The sequence below is a fragment of the Corvus brachyrhynchos genome, unplaced genomic scaffold (genome assembly GCF_000691975.1).
Source record: "Corvus brachyrhynchos isolate BGI_N302 unplaced genomic scaffold, ASM69197v1 scaffold279, whole genome shotgun sequence".
Classification (NCBI taxonomy): domain Eukaryota; kingdom Metazoa; phylum Chordata; class Aves; order Passeriformes; family Corvidae; genus Corvus; species Corvus brachyrhynchos.
Window position 1 is genome coordinate 6,139,370 of NW_008246060.1, and position 22,084 is coordinate 6,161,453.

Below are 22,084 nucleotides of genomic sequence, written 5' to 3' on the forward strand. Positions count from 1 at the left end.
GCGCCCGCTGCCGCGGGGCCGGGCCCGGCCGCGCGGCCCCGCGCTGGCTGGGTGCGCTGCGGCCCGTGAAGAACCCGGGGCAAGTAGCCTTCATATGCCGCCCTTCAGCCGCGTGATAAACGAGGCGTCTCTTAGCGCAAGTACAGTGCAGTGAGGGCGTGCTCACACACGCAGTGTTTAGCACTCACAGGGAAAGGAGCCTGTTGGGAGAGCTCAGCTTTTCCATGTGTGTTTAAGTGACTGCCCTGCCGAGAGGGGACAGAGGCTTCGAGTAAAGTTGTTAACATAGCTGCTTTCATAGAACCGTGGAATCACTGAGGTTGGAAAAGAGCTTGACATTTATCTGCCCTGTCTACTCTGCTGTTTTTCCTCTTGCTGGGTCTTGGTCCACTCAACTCCATGTTTTTTATGCAGCTCAGGCATCTGACTACATCTCTAAGAATATTGCTTTAAACTGTGTAAGATCTGCTTTCAGAGCATGGGAGAGATTGTCTTGTACTATTGGACCAGGTTCATTTCAGAATAATTAAGTGGCTTGTTCATCTTCTGTCAGTTTGGGCTGCTAATTGAAAAATATAGTGGGTTTTTTTTTGTTATAGGCTTGTGGGAGACCAATGCCCTTAAGCCAGAAATATCCAGGAAGTTGCTTTATCGCTATGGAAATCTTTCTAACCACTATGGGCATCCAAGAGCTGTGCTACAAGACTTGTGGGAAAGTAATTTAACTTCTCTGTGTATTTGTCAGTAGGGAGATTACTCACAGATTCTTTAACTCCCATAAACTCTTCAGGCAACTGATTCTCAGTTTTTATATTGATTTAATGTTGCTTTCTGTCCTAAGATTCTGAAGACATTCTCTTAAGGACCACTAATAAGGCTGGTTTTTATCTGTAATGAGGATGGCTTATAACTGTAGTCTGAGAACAAAGATCCTTGATAGTGATATGGAAAAAAAAAAAGCAAGAAAGGAGCTGGTTCTTAGGCCAGTCTGTTCTTTGGATGTTGACACAGAGCTTCAGAAACAAGCTTACTGATTTGGTTTTCTGTCCATACTCTAGGTGGTTTATGGAAAATTTCTATTTTGGTGTTAATTGTCAGTTCACAGAACTGTAGTGTTCTCAGTGGTTGAATTAGCCTTGAGCTACTACTTGATTTGTCATCTGCAGGTTCTCATTAGCTAGAGCTCAATTTCTGTACAAGTTCTTAAATTTTGTAAATGCGTAGGAAAGAAGGTGGTGAGAGGTATTGTGGCAATTAGTCCTTATCAGGTAATTATTTCCACCTTTTTCTGTAGGTTAGAGTACTGTTTCACAAACACAAAGGCTAAATAAGGAATGTCATTAGCCAGTTAGCTCAGTCATGTAGACTCAGATTTAAGGTTAATGTGCTTAGCTCCTGTCCTGCTTTCAGCTGTGTTCTCTCTGATTTATGAGCACACTTAATTATCAGCTGCTTGCAGTGTCAGGCTATGTTTGTAGCACATGTTTGTGGATGTCTTTGAGACTGAGCCTGGGACATGACAATGTGAGAACCACGTGGATCTCTCCAGGGGCTCAGTCACACAGTTGTATTCGAAGTAATGGCAGTACCATACCTACCCTCCCTTCTAAACAAGACTGGATTTCAACAAAATATTCAACAAGCTCCATGTTGAATGCTGAGAAAAACTAAATCAGTGTGTTAAATTTCTTAGTCTTTAAATATTGTAACAGAGAAGATAACTAGGGAGTTTTATTTTGCACATTTTTATGAATGAAGTCATGTGTACAGTTTACAGGCAGTTTATCAAACTCAGCAGGTCTGTACCATATTTCTATTTGATTCAAGTCCCTTCTGGAGGCAAGAATAATGACCCTATCTGTGTCCCCCATTCCAGTATTCTTATATGCTAAGCAGTGAGCAGTTGAATCAAAATCAGTTTGCCAGAGGAAATTAAAAATGTCATGCTTTAGAATGAGTTCTAGCAGGCATGAAAGTGGAAATTGCAATAATAAAAGAGGAACTGTTTCTTCTTTACTCTCATGTAGCATGTGGGCTGCCATCAGAAGATTCACATTTGAGTAGGGTCAGTGAAAAAAAGTCATTTGGGTGGATTAAAAGATAACTTTTTGTCTTCACAACCAGCAGTTTCACTAACTTCATTAATTTCATGCCAAGTGTTGGTCTTAGGGCTGCATCTGAAGAGAGAGCTGTATAGAGAGAACTCAATACCTGTGTGGTAGGGGCTGTATGATTCATGGTCTTTGCAGCAAGGTCATTTTCAACTGTGTGTACATGATAGGTATCAGTTTCTATTTAAAATCTGTGAAGTATAACTGAGAGAGACAAACAACTTGATTTAATTTCCTAAGTTGCTTCTAAAACATATATAAATTTTAACAGATCATTTTTATTATAGACAAGAGCTATAATAAACACTGTATTGTGCCTTCCTAAAGCAATCTACTGTTTTAAGGTATATATTATCAATTTCATAGCAATTGGAATGATTTTCTATGTATCAGATTTTAAAGTTTTATTGAAAAAAGGGATCTAAGACAATCAAATACTTCTTGCTTTAATCCATTATATTTTTTGAAGTACTAGCTATTTGGGAATATGTAGATGATTAGGGTAATCTTTTTCCTATGTCTTAACATCGTTAATAGTGGTATCATAAATGGAAGACATGCTTGTATTGAAATTAAGGGATAGTTTAGGTCCAGCTTAGTGTTACCTCTCAAAGTTTGTCAATTTGGCTAGAACATTCCCAAGGTGTTCTGATGCTGAATCCCCTCAGAAACTAGGATAGCCATTCCCAGCTTGCATCCTGGTCTTGTAACCAGCTCACCAAAGCAGATGAGAACGAGCAGAGAAGCTGCAAATCAGGGATCCTCCCAGGGCTCTGGATAACTCTGCCCTTGTCTGACTGAGCCCTTCAAATCCGGGGTAACCCTGGGGTTGCCTCCAGTGCAGAGTCTGAGCATCCATTAGACAGCACACTCAGGAGGAAAGCTGATGTGTACAGAGCACCAGTTCCTTTCTGTGGTGAGCTGTCTTCTGGGAAGACAATTGCTTTTGAATTAATCCACAAATGGAATTACAGTTGTTTCAGCAAATTTCATTTTAAGCTGTGAGCCACACCACGTGAAGCACTTGACAGTTCTTACTTACCCTTTGCATAAAGAATGATGGAGATAAATTCCAAATAAAAATTGAAGCAAGTTGTTTGCCTTTGAATTGCCTATATGGGCATCTATGTTTCCCTTCCTCATTTCACCAGAAATTGCAAAAAAATGCTCATTTTTCTTGGACTTAAGTATTATGCTGTACTGCTTTATGTAGACCTTGGTAGTGTAACTAAATAAGTGAGAGCTGGGGTTATTTTCTTACCCCAAACTGCTGCAGAAACTGTTCAGCCTCTGAGTCAACAGATCTCTGGACAGTTGGATAATAGTTTCTGGGTGACTAGGAGGATATGAATCTGACAGGAATGTTAAGTGTAGTACTGTTCACACACCTCTTGGCTGCAATCCTGTGTGTTTGTGTTAAATGGAGACTGCACGTGAGCAGCAAGTGTGCAGGACTTCTGAGAAATCCTCCTGTATGGGAGCTGCCTGCATATTGTGGGATACTGTACCAAAATAGTACCAAATAGCAATCTAATTATTTTCCATATGTTTAGCTTGAGATATTATTGAGTTTTATAGGGTTTATTTTCTGCCTTCCCAATGGTTTGAAGTAAAATCTTCATGTATAATTGGTTTTGGCATGGGATGTGGAAATAGAGATGGCAGTTTCTTTATCTGCAGGAAAATGTACCAGCATTCAGTCTTCGGAGTAATGGGAGGTAATGTTGATACAGCATTTGCTCTTTTAAAGATGTATTTTTTAATAAAACAAAGACACTACAGACTAAAGAATCTAAGGAATAATTAATGTAATCTGAACTTAATTTTAATTCCAAATTTGTGAATAAATTTTGGTACTCTAAGGGCCATATTTCTTGATTATATTCTTCCCTTTTTATACCAAGCCTGTAGATGATGTAACAGGAATGAACCAGGATATGTGGAACAGTTGTCTGCCTTCAGTGTTGCTGGAGGGCTGTCCCTGTTACGATGCTGTCACAGGCAGGACACGAATGAGGTGCATCCCAGAAGATTCCCTTACTTTGTGGCTGTCTATATGAGCACTTTTACCAAATGAACACTTGACTAGAAATCTTCATTTCAGTCATCTGTTTACAACCAGTTAGAGACCAAAGCTTATTAAAAACCTTTCTACTGATAGCATAAGATATCAATACTGAGATCTATTGGTTTAGAGACCTTTCTCTATAAATAACTTTGGCTGTGTTGAGCCATAGCAGATCTAGAGAGCTGACTTGCAAGTTTTCTTCATTTACTCCTTTTGCCTTGATAAAAAAGAACATGAATTTGCTGTTTTTCCAGGCAGGCTGCAGAAGTTAATTTGCACATACTGCAAATTTCAGGTGTGCTTTCTGCAATATTGGAAAATTGAAGAAGAGGTATTCAGATTATGAGATAAAGACTTTAAACCTTTCAATACTTTGTCTTGTTAATGAGATGCTTAGGTACCTGTGGTCTGATTATTTAATGGTTTTATGTATTACTTTGCATTAAATTGAGATTTTTCCTGCTTGCTAAGTTCAAGGAATAAGCTGCTATTGTTTTTTTCATCTGTAAATAGTAATGGTTTTGCTTGTCTATAGCACTATAAAAGTAGGGAGTGAAATTCATAATTGTGCAAGTGGGAAGTTCTAGGTTTAGCCTAGTAGGGACTAGGCTGAGGTGAGTCTTGTTTTTTTTACTTGGGGCATTGCTACAAAAATAATCTGTAGCTGAGCAAAATAATATTTAAATTTATTATTTAATCAAGCATAAGAATTTTTTTTTTTTTTTTACTTTTCCAGGACTTCTGCAACAAGATCTCATTCTTATTTCAAAATTCTAGCAATTGAACTATTAGCCCATTGTTTAGAATGTGAATTTGACAGGGATTCCTAATTCTTAAGTGAAAAGTATTTGGAAAAACCCTCAATAAGTGGTTCAGAGCAGTTTTCTGAGCTTTTAACTTGTTAATAACTCTGCTGCAGAAATCAAAATATTGAATAAATTCTGGTAGCTACCTCATGAGTAAATATACTTAATTGCCATGAAAAGTGGTGGTGCTTACGTTTATTAGCTTTAAAGACCTTCTGTCTCCATCTGTTTGTATAGTTGCTGTGCATGATGACTGATGTTGCCAGCTGGTTGCTTCAGCTCTGTGACAGAGCAGATATAAAAAGCTCTTCATGTATACAGGAGCTGATGCCCCCATCTCTTGGTCAGGCAGTCTATAGATAGATAGTCTATAGAATTCTCAGTGCCATGTTTCAGTACTGTTACTATCAATATATTGCTAATGAGTATTGCCAGATAATCTAACTGATAAATATTAAATATGCTTTTTAATAACACTTATAGGAAGAAGTGTCATGCCACTTCTGGTTATCAGATGGGTAGGACAAAAAGTAACTCCCTCTGGAGCCTGCAGGTCTGACCCAAAGCTTTCTGAAGTCAGTAACAAATTAATCTGCTGTGACCTTTCCCTCAACGTGGCCCTTCATGATATAGGCTTTTGTGGGTCAGTGTGAAGGCTTTTCCTTTCTCAGTTCCTGTATCAGTGAGAATTTGTGTAAGTAGCTGGTTTGTGTAATAATCTTTAGCTTTTGATTGGTATTTCCTAATTTCTAATTTAAAAGACAAAAGAGGGCCTGATATAGTTACCCAATCCTGAAATATTTGGGATTCTCATCTCTCTGTTAAATGTGTTTGAAATTAGCTGATGAAAAAGCTAGTTGGGAAAGCTGACAGATATACAGGCATAAAAACTTCCCCAGATGCCCTGTGAGCATGCCACCTTTGTTCTCTTAAATAAGGTTAGGAAGGAAAGAAAGTACTTCTGTCAGTTTATTTCCTGGAAATTATGTTTAGAAAATTGCTGTCTACTTCAGTGAGCATAGCAAATAACAGATAGTAGAAAGTGGTTTGCCAGGAGTGAAATAAGAATTGTTTGAAAGTAACATTTACAATTGAAATGGATGGTTTTTGCAACTCCTGGTGTCCTTGGCTGTCTGGCTGAAAATTATACCCAAGAACTTTCCAGCCTGGAATCACAGCATCAGAGGCTGCAAACCGGTTTTTTCTTGGTTTAATACTCAATTGACAATCAGAAGTTGTTGACATAAACGTAGTGTGTATTGTTTAAATAACAAACATTGAAGCTCTTATGAACTAGAGAATACTAGTCTCCTGTAGTGCTTTTGTTTGCCCTCTATTAGCAAAACCAACTTTAACCTTTTTTACTTTGGAAGACTGCTTATGGAAATCAAAATTGTTAAAATATGTTTGAATGTTTAAATCTTCTGTGAAATATGTTGGTGGGTGAAGCCCCGATACAAAGCATTAAGAATTGCCATTCAAGTTTGTTGGTACAATTGAAATTGGTGTTGTTTATCAGAAAAGTCCAGGGATACATTGGCTGGTATTTTTCAACACATTATGGATTTCCTGGGGGGAAAAAAAAATCGCTGGTTATGCTGGATGTAAAGATGTATATGTGATATCTTTTCTTGGTCATCTTTCACAGACCTCAAGATTGTTCATGGTGCCCTCTGGATGTAGAGATCCAGCACAAAATCACTGTTGTATAGCTCATCCCAGAGGAATCTCAGAATGTGACAATAGGTCAGAAAAAGAAATGTTTTCTGTTTTAATTAAATTGTCCCTTCTTGAACACACTTGAACAATTTTTGAAAACACTGGGTCAAGTTCTTCGTGATTATTATTTATTGTCTAATCTTGTCAATGTTGGCAAGATAATGTCTAACTTACCTGTTCTACTTCACCTCTTCTGTTTTTTTCACTTGAAAGCCAGTATGTTGAAGGTTAGCTTATTTTGAAGTACTGGTAAGGTAGGGTCTCTGCATATCATTAGTGAGAGATTTTCTGGTTTCAGAAGGACAGCAATATTGTGGCCTTCTGCCTAAATGAGTTAAAATCACCATGGAATTTGTAAAAGCTTCTCCTGGTTTCTTTTGTCTTACTAGTTTTCAGATAAGCCTGGTGTTTTTCTTTGGTTTAGTAAAGGAACACTAAATGGCAGTCTACATAATGTATGCTCTTAGATTGCTCTGTTATCATTAGAGATCAGCTTTCTTGATCAGAGGATGCTATGTGTTCACCTGAGGATTTAGGGCTACATTATCATTGTGGCATTTACATCAACGTAACATTGGGCTACATCAACAGAAATTGAGCTTCTTCCCCGTGTGACCAAAAACCTCATGAAAGTAATAGATGAATAGGTGAAGGATGAAATTAGAAGCCACTCTCCTTCACTGTTCTGTTCTCCCTATTTACTTTACTCCTCACCTACACTGAACCCATGCTTGTAGTGCAAGTCCATTAATGTATTCAGTTTTAGGTGTAATTTATTCTTGTTTATTAGATGACTAATTCAGTGAAGGTTATTTAAGTTAAAGAAATTAATGGGCCTGTTAACTAAAAGAAAAAAAAGTCTGTTATTTGACGGAACACTCATCTTTTGTCTCCCTGAGTGAATTGTAAAGTCACAACAGAATATAGGGTACTGTCTCAGGACTTAAAGTAATTCTTAACGTTTTGAAACTAAGGCTTGATTGTGTGGCTGTATTCTGCACAGTGTAAGGTAAGAGAGAACCTCCCTCAAACAGTGTATGAGGTTCAGGAACTAAACAAACAAAAAAAAATAGTCACATCAGATGCCCTGTGTTAATCCTGACTTTGAATCATTTGATTATTTTGTGCTTGTAAACCAGCACCTGAGACCTCAAGTAAGGAATAAAAGCAGAGGAGGACAATAAATCTTACCTTGCAGGAAGAAAGAATTGTAGATAAAGAAATGATATAACCAGGGATGATGACTGTTAAAATCTCAGTAGGTAGGGTGAAAAGCTGAGGTGAAAAGGGTAGTTTTGTATCCTATCAAAAAGCTGAAGGATTATGCACCAGGAAATGGCAATGAAATGTTTAAGGTATGAGTATGTAAGATTCACTCAGTGAATTCTGCACTTGGTTCAATTTACTGTGCAAGCAAAAGTAAGTTACTTAATCTTTCATTGCCTCAGTTCCCGTGAAAAAAACAGATGATAATTTATTCCCAGCTTCTTAAAAATATGAGGAGGACAAATACAATAAGTATTGTTTGGAACTGAGCTGGTTATACAAACTTGTAAGGTCCTCACATCTGAATGAATATAGGCCAGAAATTACAGAGCATGGGCAGTATTTATTCTTAAGGAGAAACTCCTGGAATCTGCTTTTCTAATAAACTGATACAGTTTTTCTTTCCTATCAGACTTGATTTTCTTCAAGAAATATAGGAAAGTCTTAGATTATTTTCCAAAGTGATCAGTAAAATACGTGTTGTCTTGAATGTTTACCCTTTATCAGAGCATATTCAATTTACTCATTCCTAGGAACAGAAACAGCAAGGTCTAATGGAGCTGCAGTTCATTAATTTTGTGTTGAAGATGATGAAAAATTGAAGTTACGTAGGCTTTTGCAGGTTCTGTTGGATTAAAAGAATCCATAGAAATCAGTGATAGAGGAATTGAGCAGAAGTTCTCTTGGAATAACAAATACTGTCCGTAGCTTCATGCGTAAGCTACTTTAACGGGTCAGATCAGATAAAAGGAATGGTTGTCAAATACATTACAGACATGTTTTGCCAGCAGATTTTATTTCAGTTATTTTCATGCTGTATACTTAATATGTCTGAAGTCAGTCTTTCAGCAAGTCTTCATCCAACAAATTGGATGATGGCAGATGAAGAGTAGGTAATATAATTTGACCTGTGGCTATATTTGGTTATAAAAATTTCTGAAATGCCAAGTAAGGTGGAATTACTCAACAAACAAAGAAAATAAATACTGGGGTTGGCATGAGTTCTTTGGGAATATGCCAGTGTAGATATGATTGTGCTTTCTTGCTGAGAATGTCAGATCAACTTGTTTAAAGCAGTGAAGTTCCTTGAACTTAGACTTGTTTGGTTTTTTCTGTTTTCCCACTCTGGATCATAAAAGAGCATAGAATTGAGATGAGATGGAGGAAGGTGGCTTTATTAGCTCTGTAACTGCATGGATTGCTAATTCTAATGGGCCTGTTGAGAATACAGACTTTGCAGCTGAGCTGTTCCCCGGCCTTCCTGTGTCCAGCAGTGGAACCCCAGCAGGCAGAGCTCTTCTCTGGCATGAGGCCTTCATTCCTACAGTAAGCTCAGTCCAGATCAAACCCCTCATTGCATCAATGCTTGTAAAACAGCCCTAATCCTAAAGATTGGTGGCAAGCCTTCTGCCAGTAGTTCTGCTCTTGACATCTAATTCTCGAGCTGAGAAGTCAGTATTTAATTTTTTGAACAATGGCATAGGACTCAAAGTACTCTAAGTACCATGAGTACTCTTAGTGTGAAGCATGGTGGCAAATTTCTGTTGTGGAGACTGGAACTAGACTGGAAATCCAATGTAATGTGGAAAAGCCTAGATAACTTTTACATTGGAACAGCTTCAGTCCCCACTAAACTGTATTTTGATTTATATAAGATGAGCTATTGAGAATTTGGAAGAATAGGGCTTGACCTATTTGGGGAAAGTTTCCCCACATCGCTCTAAGATACTGATGTTGGCTGCAAGAGTGAAATTTTCTTTTTTGAAAGGTAAATGTGATTCAAGACATTTTTAAGGGGCTTTCTTTTTTTTTTTTCAAATATTTATAGTCCTAAGAAGCTGGGCTCTGTTTGGAAGGGAAGAACTTTGCATAACACCACCATTCTATCCAGCAGTACAGTGTAGGTGGCCTTGCAGTGCTCAGCAGTGGAGACTATCCTGATGGACAGCTTCCTTCTCCATGTTTACATGCTCCAAGGAAAGCTGAGGTGCCCGATAAACAGCATGTCGCTTCAGGGCTACCTGGAGAAGGGAACTGCATAGAATAGCTTCCAGGATCAGAACTTTATGCTTTAAACTTACCTGGATATAAAATGTAAGTGCTTGTTTTTTAAACACTCTGTTTCCCAAGTTAAAGGGATAAGCGTAGGTAGAGGGACTTGACAACTGGTTCCCATTTGGGATTAGAATCTTAACTTGCTTGAGAGCTGGTAAAGTAAAACTTACTTGTTTGCCATATTGAGAAAGAAGCATCAAGTAACATCATAATGTATGAAGGAATTAAAAACTACACAGTATGACTGCACAGTTCTTAATTCTTATGATGTTACATCTTCCCTCTTCTATATTTGCGTTTTTTAATGAGGAATGCAATTTAGGTGGACACTGTTTTGGATGTTTTTCTTTTCACCTTCATCAAATCGAATTCTTGCACTTGCTCATTTTGTGAAACTTTCCATCCATGCCCATCATTTACTAATTTTTCCTCACTGTGATCAGACTGTTCAGTTTTCTGCTTAGTTTTTCTGTTGGCAGCTGAAGTTCATAATATATTGTTTAATATATTGTAATGTCGTACAGATTTCTGTTGAGAAAAGCACATTAATATTTTGATTCTCACTTGTCTCTGAATACCTTACTATCTATATTTTGGAAAAGATGCCTTCAATTATTTTTAAGTTTAATTTCCATTATATAAACTAAATCTCCATTTGTTGCCATTTAGATTTGTGCTGACAAATATGATGTCTTAGCAGTTTAGTTTTAAATCTTTTATTTATCTCAAGCTTTTCTTCTGCTCCAGTGTTTCATAATGGTTAGCATGAAATGTTGCCATACCTCACTTGAGGTTTGTTACGAGCGCATGGCTCCTAAACTGCCATTCATTCAGATGGTATGTTAGTTTTATCTGCAAGATCAAGTTTTTATATATATATGTAATGTTAACATAGGTATAGTTCCTGCAAAGCAATGTCAGGTAACTCAGAACATGAGCCTAGACAGAACAAACTGTACTGCTTTTTGAATTCCTTTCTCTCTGGTCTGTTGTAAAGGTTACTAATCTCTGGAGAAAGATAATGGATCACATGTTTGGTGAATAGATTTTTGGGTTTTCTGCTTTATCTGCTAATTTTAAAATCTTCTAAAGTAAGCTCATATAAGCAGATTTTAATGTGAAATTTATGGGAAGGGCAAAACCAATATGTATTTACTCATTTCCTGTCATATGCTTAATACTGCAGTAGCTGATTATTTATATTCCATGTGCTTCCTTGCACAAGCAAGTTAAATCTGGAGTTACTCAAATCATTAGCTGGATACATAGAGTACTTTGATATGGAATGGACAGCAAGTTCCCTGTGTTTCTTCACCTCTAATTTTCCTCTTCCGTGTTTTTACAAAATGCAGAATTCAGGTGCATGTGCACCTGAAGTACCACGAGTCACACAGAGCAGTAATTGTCTTTCTGTAAAGGATGTCACCTGACATGGAATAAGGGCAGGTTACAAAAACACTCTTCAGAGCTACTTTAATTTGTGTGTTGGGGCATCATTAAAAAGGTAGCGTTCTAACATTGGCACTGCCACTTCTGTTCTGTGTGAAAACTTCCTGCTAGTGTTTTCTAAAATATTTTTGAAGGCTATTGTGATTTTAGCTTTGTACAGCAGCTCAGATGGTTTTCAGGATAAAAAATACGCTAATATGTTAGTAGCCAATGTTTGCCTTGTGTACAGCAGTCCTGTTGTTTCTATTCTAGTGAAAATCAAGTATAGAACTTGCAACATTTGGTAGACAGAGAAAAAATTGCATTTGCAAACAGGATTACAGTTCCAGTACACAAGGTGTTAAACTATGAGGTGACCATTTCTTTAATCTCTACTCTTTCTGCATTATATTGCAGAAAGAAGCAATTTATAGTTTTACTTCCAATTGGAGCAGCTTCTGCATGAAGACAAATGAATAAATAGATAAATCTCTTTAGTTTCCATCCTTAATTCTTCATACTTCAGGAGCTTTGAAAGTTACATGGGCAGGACTATGTAGTATTGCAAGTAATAAAAACATGTGTAAAAGTTACTGAATTAAAGGCAGCTGAATGGAGGTACACAGCAATCATAGCATAGTACAGATAATAACTGAGGTATTGCCTCTAACAAAAACCATGAAGCAAATGATGTGCTTTGACTGAGAACAAAGGTGCAAGAAGGTTTTTATCAATGGTTATGCTGCTGTGCCCTGCTGCTACACACTACGACTTGGAACAGTAGAGGGAGACCCAGGATGACTTATTACATCATACCTTGAGTTTTTTGATTTTGCTTGAGGTGTTTTCAGGCAGCTGAATTACCATGGAAAAGGGTATAGGCCAAGTCAGTGTTTCTGGCATTTAGTTAGTAAACTTCATTCACACTTTGTTCAATTGTAATGATTTCCTTTAACTTTTTGGGGCATAGTGGGATAGAAATTGTGATCTACAATTTTTTGAAGTGTAATCAGTCTATTTATTTTTAATAAATAGTCAAAGTGCATTTCTGCCCTAAAGTCTGAGAGAAGAGCTACCTCTTTGAAATAAGGAAATTTGCATCTAAAAGGCACCTTTGGCTCGGTCAGCTGTGCTGATAGTTACTCAGTATCACCTGTTCCCTGTTAAAGCTTAACCGGTTTGCTAAACTAACATCCATCTAAACCATTGAAATGTAAAGGATTATGTATTAAAAAGCTAATGCTACTTTTCTTTATGTATCATATCTTAATTTTTTCCTAGGTAAATGCCAAAAGACTTGAAAACTTCAGTTCTGTTTCCGTAAGATTCACTGTAGTTCTGACTCATTTAAAATCATCTGAATTTTTTGTCTTGGTTTCCTGCAGTGCCCTAGTAAATTAACAACTTTTCGATGTTCATGCAGCTCTGCTAAGAAGTTGGTAGGTGTGTTCCTTCTGTGGCCACAACAAGGAGCAAGCGTGGGCAGTGACCCATCTGTGATCTTTGTAATGCTGTTGACCAGTGTACAGGGGCAGTTTGGCCCAAGTCTGAAGGTTATGTTTCCTTAAGGGAGCTTTAGCTCTTAAAAAATCTTAAAGCTCTCGACTTCTAGATAGAAGAGCTTATCCTTTTCACTTACAGCTGAAGTGTATTCTTGGGGTGTGTGCAAAAGGGAAATATTAAAATAATCTTGAAAATCCTTTGCCTTTTCAAGAACTGAAATTTTAGATTTGGATATAAAAATCAGTGCTGTCAGGTGGTTAACATCTCTCAAGAATTTTGTTTGAATTAAAATGCTCATATCCAAAGCAGGTGTTCGAACTTTTCTTCTGAGACACTAGATCTATAGAAATGTGTAAAGGCAGCTTTCATTTTCCTGAGGTATGAAAATACTGAGGAGATCAGCTATTGATTGTATCTGATTGGCAGCTCCTTTGAACCTAACAGAAATACACTGATGATACCACGTAAAGGATGTAGCTGCACACTGCGGGAACAGATAAAATGTGCACAATGTGGCTTGGGGTGGGGAGGGAGTAGGTAGGACTGGCGCCATAGGTTCAGTCCTGGCAAAAAGTACTTGCTGCCGTTTATGTTTGCAGGAAGGTTAAATGTTTGCTCTTCTGGAGGGATCCTGTATAAACAGGGATGAAGTAAATGCAGTCAGAATTGAGCTGTTGGTCTAAAGGTGTCTTGTGGGGTTGTGTGCCACCTGGCTTCTTCTGGAGCCTTGTGTAGCTTGTAGTTTTGAGCAGCCTTGGAACTTTTCGATCTAGTGATGACTTGTGTGCTCCAGTATGACTTCTTGGAGTGAGTGACTGGTTTTTTTTGGTTAACAGACAGTGAACCTGAATTGTTAATGATGCTGACAAATGAGAAATATCCCACTTGTCTTAAAGGCAAGAGGAAGTGCAGCTTCTGTTAAAGTCTATTGCTAATATAACCACTTGTGGTGGAGAGTGAAAGACATTTTCCTGGCACTAGCAGATTATTTACATGCTAATAAAATAAAGTAGATTACTTTACACAGGAAACTTAAGAATTACACCTTTTCAACACCCTGTCTCCCACAGTACGAAAACACACAGTCAGTCTGGCTGTTGTCCAAAACAGTGACAATATCCCGTTTTTGTCTATGAACGTGCAGTCAGCCTCCAGGTTTTTGTTGTAAAACTTCATCTTTTTTGAGTAAGGCTTTTGTAAAGATGAGAAAATAATACTGGTGGCTTTGTATTTTAAATATTTCTTACATGTGTATTTTAATCATCTGGTCCTAGTAAATCAAATCTACCAGCAGTTAATCTGATGGAAATCAGGCTATTAAGATATTTCTTTGACCAGTTACCTTGCTTTCATCTTAGGTCCTGTATGGTTTTATCCACTTCTGTTTATCTGATGGTCTCAGTCCCAACATAGATTTTCATTGGTAATGATACCTGTGGAAAATTTTCTGCAAACTAAATAGTTTTTGTAAAAAAAGCCACAATGATGCCGTTTTAATGTTGTGAGGTATTTTAATAGGCTGAAATATGTGGAACAATATCTTTCTTGACAGGAGGTATAATTCAGGCAGTTTAGTTGTTTAAATAGTCCTCAAAAATAAGGGTTTGGGGAATGAGTATTCTTCAACAAAACATGCATGGCACGTTTGTGTATATTTGACCTTTTACCTTTATCTTTCTTTTCTACTCAAAAGGTCAGTGTTCTCTAGAACTTTTAACTTCTTTTGTTTGTAGCAGCCACTGGATGCTCATATCTCCTTAATTTTATGTTTTTATGTATTGCAAAACAAAAATCAACAAATAGCATTTACTTAAGGGGCCACCTCGAAAGGCACAAAGGCAGTGAGGAAAGAATTATCAAGCTAATCACAAAAGCCTACGACCTTTACTCCGATTTTCAAACACAATGAAGACTATCTCAGTGGCTTATTGAAAATGTATTATCAGTGTTCAGATTGTTGCATCATTTGGTTCCAAAAAATAATGTAAAATAAAATGGCTGATGCAACTGCTCAGTAGACGCTTTTATATGATGCAAGCTTATATTTACAGAAGAAATGTCTTCATTTCAGGTCCAGGGAGATATTTTCCTTCTAGTGCACAACTTTAGAAACCACAGGCCCTGATCCTGCAGGCAAGTAGGTGCACATTAAATGTTAGCAATGCCATTTGATTGTTTGCCTTCTTTTTCTATATTATCAGTTCAGTAATAGTTATGAGGAACAACTTGCCTCTTCTTACTCAGTATTTTGATTTAAGTTTTTTTACAGTGTCAGACTGTGGAACTTCTAAGAACACTGATTTCTGGTTTAAATTATTCCCCTGCTGCTGCGGGAGTATTTAGGAAGGTTTCTATTGTGGTACCTAAACCACAGGTGTTCTGCATTCTAAAAATCATATTGTTTCTGAAAGGGCACCAAATAAGGAAGAAAAAATGGGTACCTCATGTTTTATGGCTACATATTGCTGAATACAGGTTTTATGTACTTGTAAACCAGCTGTACGTATCTTGAGGCCAGATGGTACTGTACTCCTCTGGTAATAGCCAGTGAAAAGAACTAAATACTGAGTGGATTAGTATTGCTGCTATTTGACTTAAATAGTAAGTACTAATAGAAATTATTTTATGGTCAATAATAACCTAAGTACCTCATTTAGAAGTAACTTTATACTAATTACAGATACTGCTGTAGGCAAATGAATGCTTGTGATTTTCATCAATTTTGATATCGATTAGCAGGGTTCCTGCTATACCACCAGATGTGGTTGACAGCAGCCTCTGTGCACAGTATTCCGTGTGCTGACATGGTGTTATTATGTGAGCCAAATAACCATCTTGGTGTAAGATTGCAGTTAGTTACACAGGTCAGTTATGGACAGGACTACAGTCTTTGCTTGAAACCCTGTATTTAAATTCAGATTAAAGGTATTTGGTGATTGTAACAATCACCAAACAACAGATGACAGAAATAAGACCTATCCTATTAATTTCCTCAGCTGCCCATGTGTACGTGTATGTTCTCTCACATCTGTGTTCCCTTGACTTCTTGTTAGGTCGCACTAGCCTTGGCTAATGCAATCCACTTAAATCTCTTTGAGCTGCCATTCACTTACACGTATAATCTTCTCTTAAGCCCACATGATATGTCCCTCACTGTTACATACAGTAAGTTCACTTCAGCTACAAGTTGCTTAGCTTGATTTCTTCTGTCAGTTTTTATTTTCCATTGTGTTCCTCTTAACATGTATTTGGACCAAGCTTATTGATTTAGTAGATAGCTGCTGTCGCTGGTGTATTGATTCACTTGCAGTGCTAGCAGGAGTTGTTGGCAGGAAGATCATGCTTCTTTTTCTTGCACAAGTTGCAAGCAAACATGTGATGTGTTCATCACTTCATCCCAGAGTTGTTTCCATTTCAGTGTTTGAAACTGTTACTACACTGCTTACTGTTTCTTCAGTTCTTCAAAGTTACTGTACATCTGCAGCACCTGGCTTTTAAAAAGACCACATTGAATTTTGGAGGGAGATTTGAGCAGCATGGTGGAAGTGCCAGGAGAGTTTCCTGTGATGTAATCAGAATTCTGCATCAGGAAGTTTTTCTGGTTTTCCTTTGGTTGGCAAGTGTCTTAGTAGATTTTCTACTCTACAATCACACGGGTTGAGCTGTCGAAAAAAGAAAAGCCCAACCAAACAACCCTACAGCTTGAATTGAACTGAAACTAAATACTCTGAAGATGGCTATGAATAATTCAGTTTCCTCTGTTGTAACATAGATGAATCTATTCTTTAATTTTTTATACTACATGTAGGAGGAGTATAAAATCAACTATGTGAATAAGGGAGGGGAAAGTTCACAGCAGAAGTTAAAATTTAGAATTGAAAGAATATCCCACTTTATGTATTTATTGCTTACTGGGCCAGCTTTTCAGCAGGTAAAGGACAACATAATGTCTTTTTGCATATTTTAGGGATCGAGTCATTAACTACTTACATTTAGGATGTTCAGCATCAAGCTGCAGCAAATCAAAGTAGGAAGTTAAAAGAATGTACTGTCTATCTCCTAAAACTTTAGTGTTTCTGGATGGGAAAGTAGGTTACACTTCTGCATTATATTGCTATAGTCCTTTGTCTTCTGATGCATGGCTGTCTTTTATTTCTGTAGTCTTATTTGTTGCTTGAAGCTGTAGTGTGTAACAGACATAAAGAAGCTCTTAACGAGAGGTTGAATTAGTGTGGTTTACGCCTAATGTACAGGGCTTAAGTAAAGACTTGATGAAACTATTTGGATGTAACTTCTCAAAACAGAGATTTAGGCACCTGGCTACCGTGAATATTCAGGAATGATAGGAAGCTGAAGCTGTGTCACCCTCTTAAATTATCTTGGCATAATGCTTAATGATTATCGTGGCGAGTGAATGCTATTAATGACTAGTAAAATATGGAATAGCAGTAATGAGTATTTCTAGGGTACTTTAGGGGTACTTTGAGGTCATATATGTAGCATCAGAACATTTCTAGAGTAACTATGGGAAGAGGATTTCTAGAGCTATTTTAAATTTTGTGTGTAGCAAATCACTAGAGATTAACAATCTGTTAATGACAGTTCATTTTAAAAACCTTTAAATTTAGAATTCCTGTCTTACTGTTTAGATTGGAGGAAATAGACTATGTAGCATAATATATTTCTTGTAATAGGTATATTAAACTTCAGTTGCAGTGTCTTGCAAATGTACAACTTGCTGATGTAGTTACTGTTTTTTAATAGATCATTGACCCGTCAATCAGACTCTGACCATTTCAGAGATAAAAAGCTTGGCTTTCATTGGCTATTAGGAATAGAGCACCTTTCCACAAATTAGGAAATGGTGTAATAATTAACAGGTATAATGGATATGTGCATTCAGGTTTCAGGTGTATCTCTATGAGTTTTAGCTCCCGTTATCTTTGGTGTAGTTAACCCACTGTCTGCCCACAGATAAATTAAATACAGTAAAAAAATGGATTTTTTTTGTGGCAGTGGCATTTTGCTAAAATGATTGATAGATTTTTGCTCATCTTTTTAAAATCTGTAGTGAATTGTTCTTTCAGACTTTTATTTAAAACAAGGTTCAGAACTTCACTAACAAACTCATTAAGTGAGTAATAATTCCGTTCTAAAGCAGCAAAGCAAAGGTTCATTAAACAGTTTTGCATACAGAGAATTTAGGTAAACTTCAGGGTTTTTTTTCTTTCTGATTTACAGACCTAAATGATTTTAGGTACTGATGATTCCTAGTACAGGAAGGACTTTGACATCTTTGACCAAAAAGTCACTTGGAAGTTGCCAAAGCAGGTCGTTTGCTAGTGGACTTACTACATGAATCAGAAAGTTGGCAAACGTCACCATTGCTAAGCTAATTTAGGTTTTGAAAATATAAACTGTATTTTAATTGCAAACATTCATTAAATAACACCAAGGTTCAATTCCTTTGGTGTGATCATAGAATCATAGAACAGCTTGGGTTGGAAAGGTTCTTAACAAAAATCATCAAGTTCCATGTGCCCTGCCATGGACATGTTTCACTAGACCAGGTTGCTCAGGGCCCCATTTACCCTGGCTTTAAGTGTACTGGCACTGCAAAATATGAATCAGGAAAACAAATCCTAAATTTAGAGAAGTTACAGAACTGGAAAGTTAAGGAAAACTTCCTGAATTTTTGTGTAACTTACAACTCTTTAAACATGACAGAAAACAAAAGAGAAGTGATACTTAAAATGAGGGGCTGATAAATTACTATATAACTGGACATTTACCAAGTTCATTTAAACTAATAGTAACATTTTCTACTTGACATAGATCTGTTACTTAACTTTTTCCATCATGTATTAGGTAGCCTTTTATCCACAAAACTTATTAACATCACTTCTTTAGGGATTCAACCTCACTTTGCTTTGTCTTTCCCTTACCTGATCTACTACTTTAGTGTTGAACTGTAAATTCTGTCCTTCTGGTTATTTGTATATTATCATTCTTTATGTAACTCAAAGCTTTCATAGGTTTGGGTATTGTCCTTTAAGAGTTATGTTCTTATAAGACTAAATTTAAATGTACAACTGTAGAAGTTTGGACATCCCAATGTTTTAAGCAGTACTTGTTTTGTTATGAGCATAAAAGTGAGCAGTACCAGTCACTGGGTTTTGTAGCTTCTTTGTATTTTGCCCAGTCTAATTTTAGTGGTTGTATATTGCTTTTCCAGTGACAACAATGATATAGCAGAGATCAGCATTCCGGGATGTTTATGGTTTTTCCATGTTACAACGAGCCTTATGAATGTGCAGATTTACCGACCCCTAGTGGGGTTGTTAGGAAAATGGTTGCTAATTTAATTAGTGCTAAATGAAAAATTTGCATCTTTTTCAAATGCTGTATTTGTTTTAATGGTCTTTTCCTTCTATTTACAGCTGGATTATCTCAAAATTTTTCTGGTGTTCTCTACATCTACGGAATTGCCTATTGCAGCAACTTCTATTAGCAAGAGTACTCCCAAAACAAATAGCTATAATCAGCATTTTAATGAACAGTTATAGCTGTTTCTGCTTATTTTAAAATTATAATTATACAGCAGAAATTAAAAAAAAAAAAATCTTCTTTTTTGTGTGCTGTGTAAGTGGGCTAATTTTAATTAGCTAGAAAAGCTAGTAATTTCTTGAGTAGTTTGATACTCCATGAATGAATTAAAGCAAATCCTAAATTGCCTGCTCAAGCTTTACTGACCTCTTAGTGGTTATTAAATAATTACAATTTATCAGTAATAGCTTGAAACAGTCATTTCATGCCAAAACAGCATGTAAAATATTGCATTCCTAGCAAACTTTCTAAATAGCTCTAGTATTTTAATCATTTAGTTGAAACTGTAATTTCCTGGAAGATTAAATGATCTCTTAACCATGCTGTGAAGATTTCTTAAAGACATTTATTTCACAGGAGTTAAAATCAAGCACCGAATAGTGAATTCACATTTGACTGTTTAATTAGCAATAATAAATGAAGACAAATAGGTCAATAATAAAACTTAATTTTAACTTCACTATAATGTGTTTCCAAGGGTCAGAATCAGAAACTAGGTGTTGTTTTATTTTTATAAATTCATTTTTCTGTGCAAGTTTGACACAAAGAAATATTAAATATTTCTAAAGTAACTTCCATACTTTAGATTTTGTATATCTATTTTTATAGGCTTTAGGTAGTCGAGTAGTGCTTTTTCCAGGTAAACTATGAAATACTCCTATGAATTTTAGGTATTTTTTTAATTTTTAAGAAAAAGTAAAATCTTTTTTTTTTTTTTTGCATTTGCTAATATTTATTATTGTGCTTATTTATTATTGTGCATAAACCACATTATTTAAAGTCAAACTTACACAGCAGTCAAAAATGTCAAAAAGACCACAAATTCATATTTTTGTGGGAGCACCCAGTATTCCAAGCCCACTGGAGATGTTAGAGCAAAGTAATTCAGCACCTACTGCTGAGAAATGGAGAGAACTCCACTGTTTGTGTGATACACATGGGTTTGTTTCTGGAAAAGTCCAGGGTGCTGCTGCCCACTCAGTGCTCCAGGCAGAAAGCTCCACAGCCTCAGGACTCCCTACAAAAGGGGACAGCACTCAGGCTCAGCAGGGCAGGTTCATGGCAAAAGAAGATTTGACATCTCCTGCCCCTGTGGCAGTGACTTGTACCAACTTTCCTAAAAAGACAAGTTTAACTTGCTCTGGTTGTCAGATATGCAAAGATAGATACACATCTGCAGATGTAAATCAGGCTGCAGATCAACACCTGCCCCAGACCTGTGCAGAATCAGCTGGACAGGATAAACCATCACATGGCTGCTGTCCAGACCTCACTGAGAGAAATGCCAGTCATTCAGGAGTTAACAGCTCTGACATTTCTGATTTGGTTGCCAGTACTAAGCAGGTCAGCATCCATCTGCAGTCTGTGGGATTTCAGTCAGGTCATAGAAGTGAACATCATGAACATCTAAGTCAATATCTGGATATGTTTTTCAAAAAAAGTCAAGAGTCCAAATCAAAAGAACCAAATCACTGTGCAGACTTTGTGGTGTCAGCAGACACTGAATTTCAGAGTGTAGTGACTTCGAGTCTGGTGGCTGTTTTTGCACAGGATCAGAATGAGATGCAGGAAAGAATTGGAAAACTATCAGAAACAGAAGCAGGCAAAAAAGCTGAAGAAAGGCAGTGTGATCGCTTCCAATGTGATTCTGGTGTTGGAACATGTACTACTAATGTGACTGAAAACGAATATAAGGAAGAGGATGCAAGTTCTCTTGAACTTTTCAGTTCTGAGGATGATGGGGAAAATGTTTGGATTGAAGCTACAAAACAAGAAGGAAGTGCTAAGGAACATACAGAAAAGTTTCAAGAGCTTAGTGTTCCTGCTAAGCAATTTGTAAATGAAATCCATATTGAGTCATTGAGCTCTGGAATACTGTGCTCTCAAGGAAACTGTTCTCACAAGAACTCTTCTAAAAGACCCCGCAAGTATGAAGATTCTTTTCATTTTTTTCACTCAGCATTTCAAAGACAGCTGAAATCCAAGAGAGCTAAACTGAATTCTTCTCCACCTGGTTCTGGGGTGAGAGTGGATCCGGAGAGGATGACAGAGTTCAAGAAACTCCAAAAGAAACTATCACTACTTAAGAACTGCTGCAGCAAAAATCAAAAGTACAGTATTTTGGTCACAGTTGTACATCCTTGTCATATCAAAGAAATACAGGTGAAGACTAAAACAAAATCTTCGTGTAAAGTTCCTGTCGCAACAATTGTTGTTGTCGACCAGTCAGAAGTTGAGAGAAAGGTGGTGCTGTGGCGTGCTGCTGCATTTTGGTCCCTCACTGTGTTTCCTGGGGATATTGTACTGCTTACAGGTGAGAGTTCTGTTATTTGCCTTTTTAAAATACAGATCTTTAAAATGCCTGTTTAAAGTAGAATATGTAACAAGTGATTTGGGACTATGGCTAAACATTTGTAAGTAGCTTTCTTACATCACTCACATCATTTGAGTTTTCAGTCATCCTGCCAGTGGAACATTGACTATCCCATGGAAGTTTGCCCTCAGACACAGCCATGGAGAGT

General features: G+C 37.0%; 1 protein-coding gene across 6 annotated transcripts in view; it reads left to right on the forward strand.

Moving 5' to 3' along the window:
- The first annotated feature begins 6 nt into the window (after positions 1-6).
- Positions 7-22,084, forward strand: part of FAM35A (family with sequence similarity 35 member A) — a 29,825-nt gene continuing 7,747 nt past the window's right edge. For 2 of the 6 annotated variants that reach the window (XM_017746356.1, XM_017746358.1), the window contains exon 1: positions 12,870-21,876. In XM_017746356.1, the coding sequence (XP_017601845.1) occupies positions 20,367-21,876 (1,510 nt within the window). In that variant the 5' untranslated portion in view covers positions 12,870-20,366. Of the gene's footprint in view, positions 320-6,633; positions 6,732-12,869; positions 21,877-22,084 lie in introns of those variants that run through there. The other 4 variants (XM_017746355.1, XM_017746353.1, XM_008642792.2 and 1 more) reach the window with 4 other exon arrangements.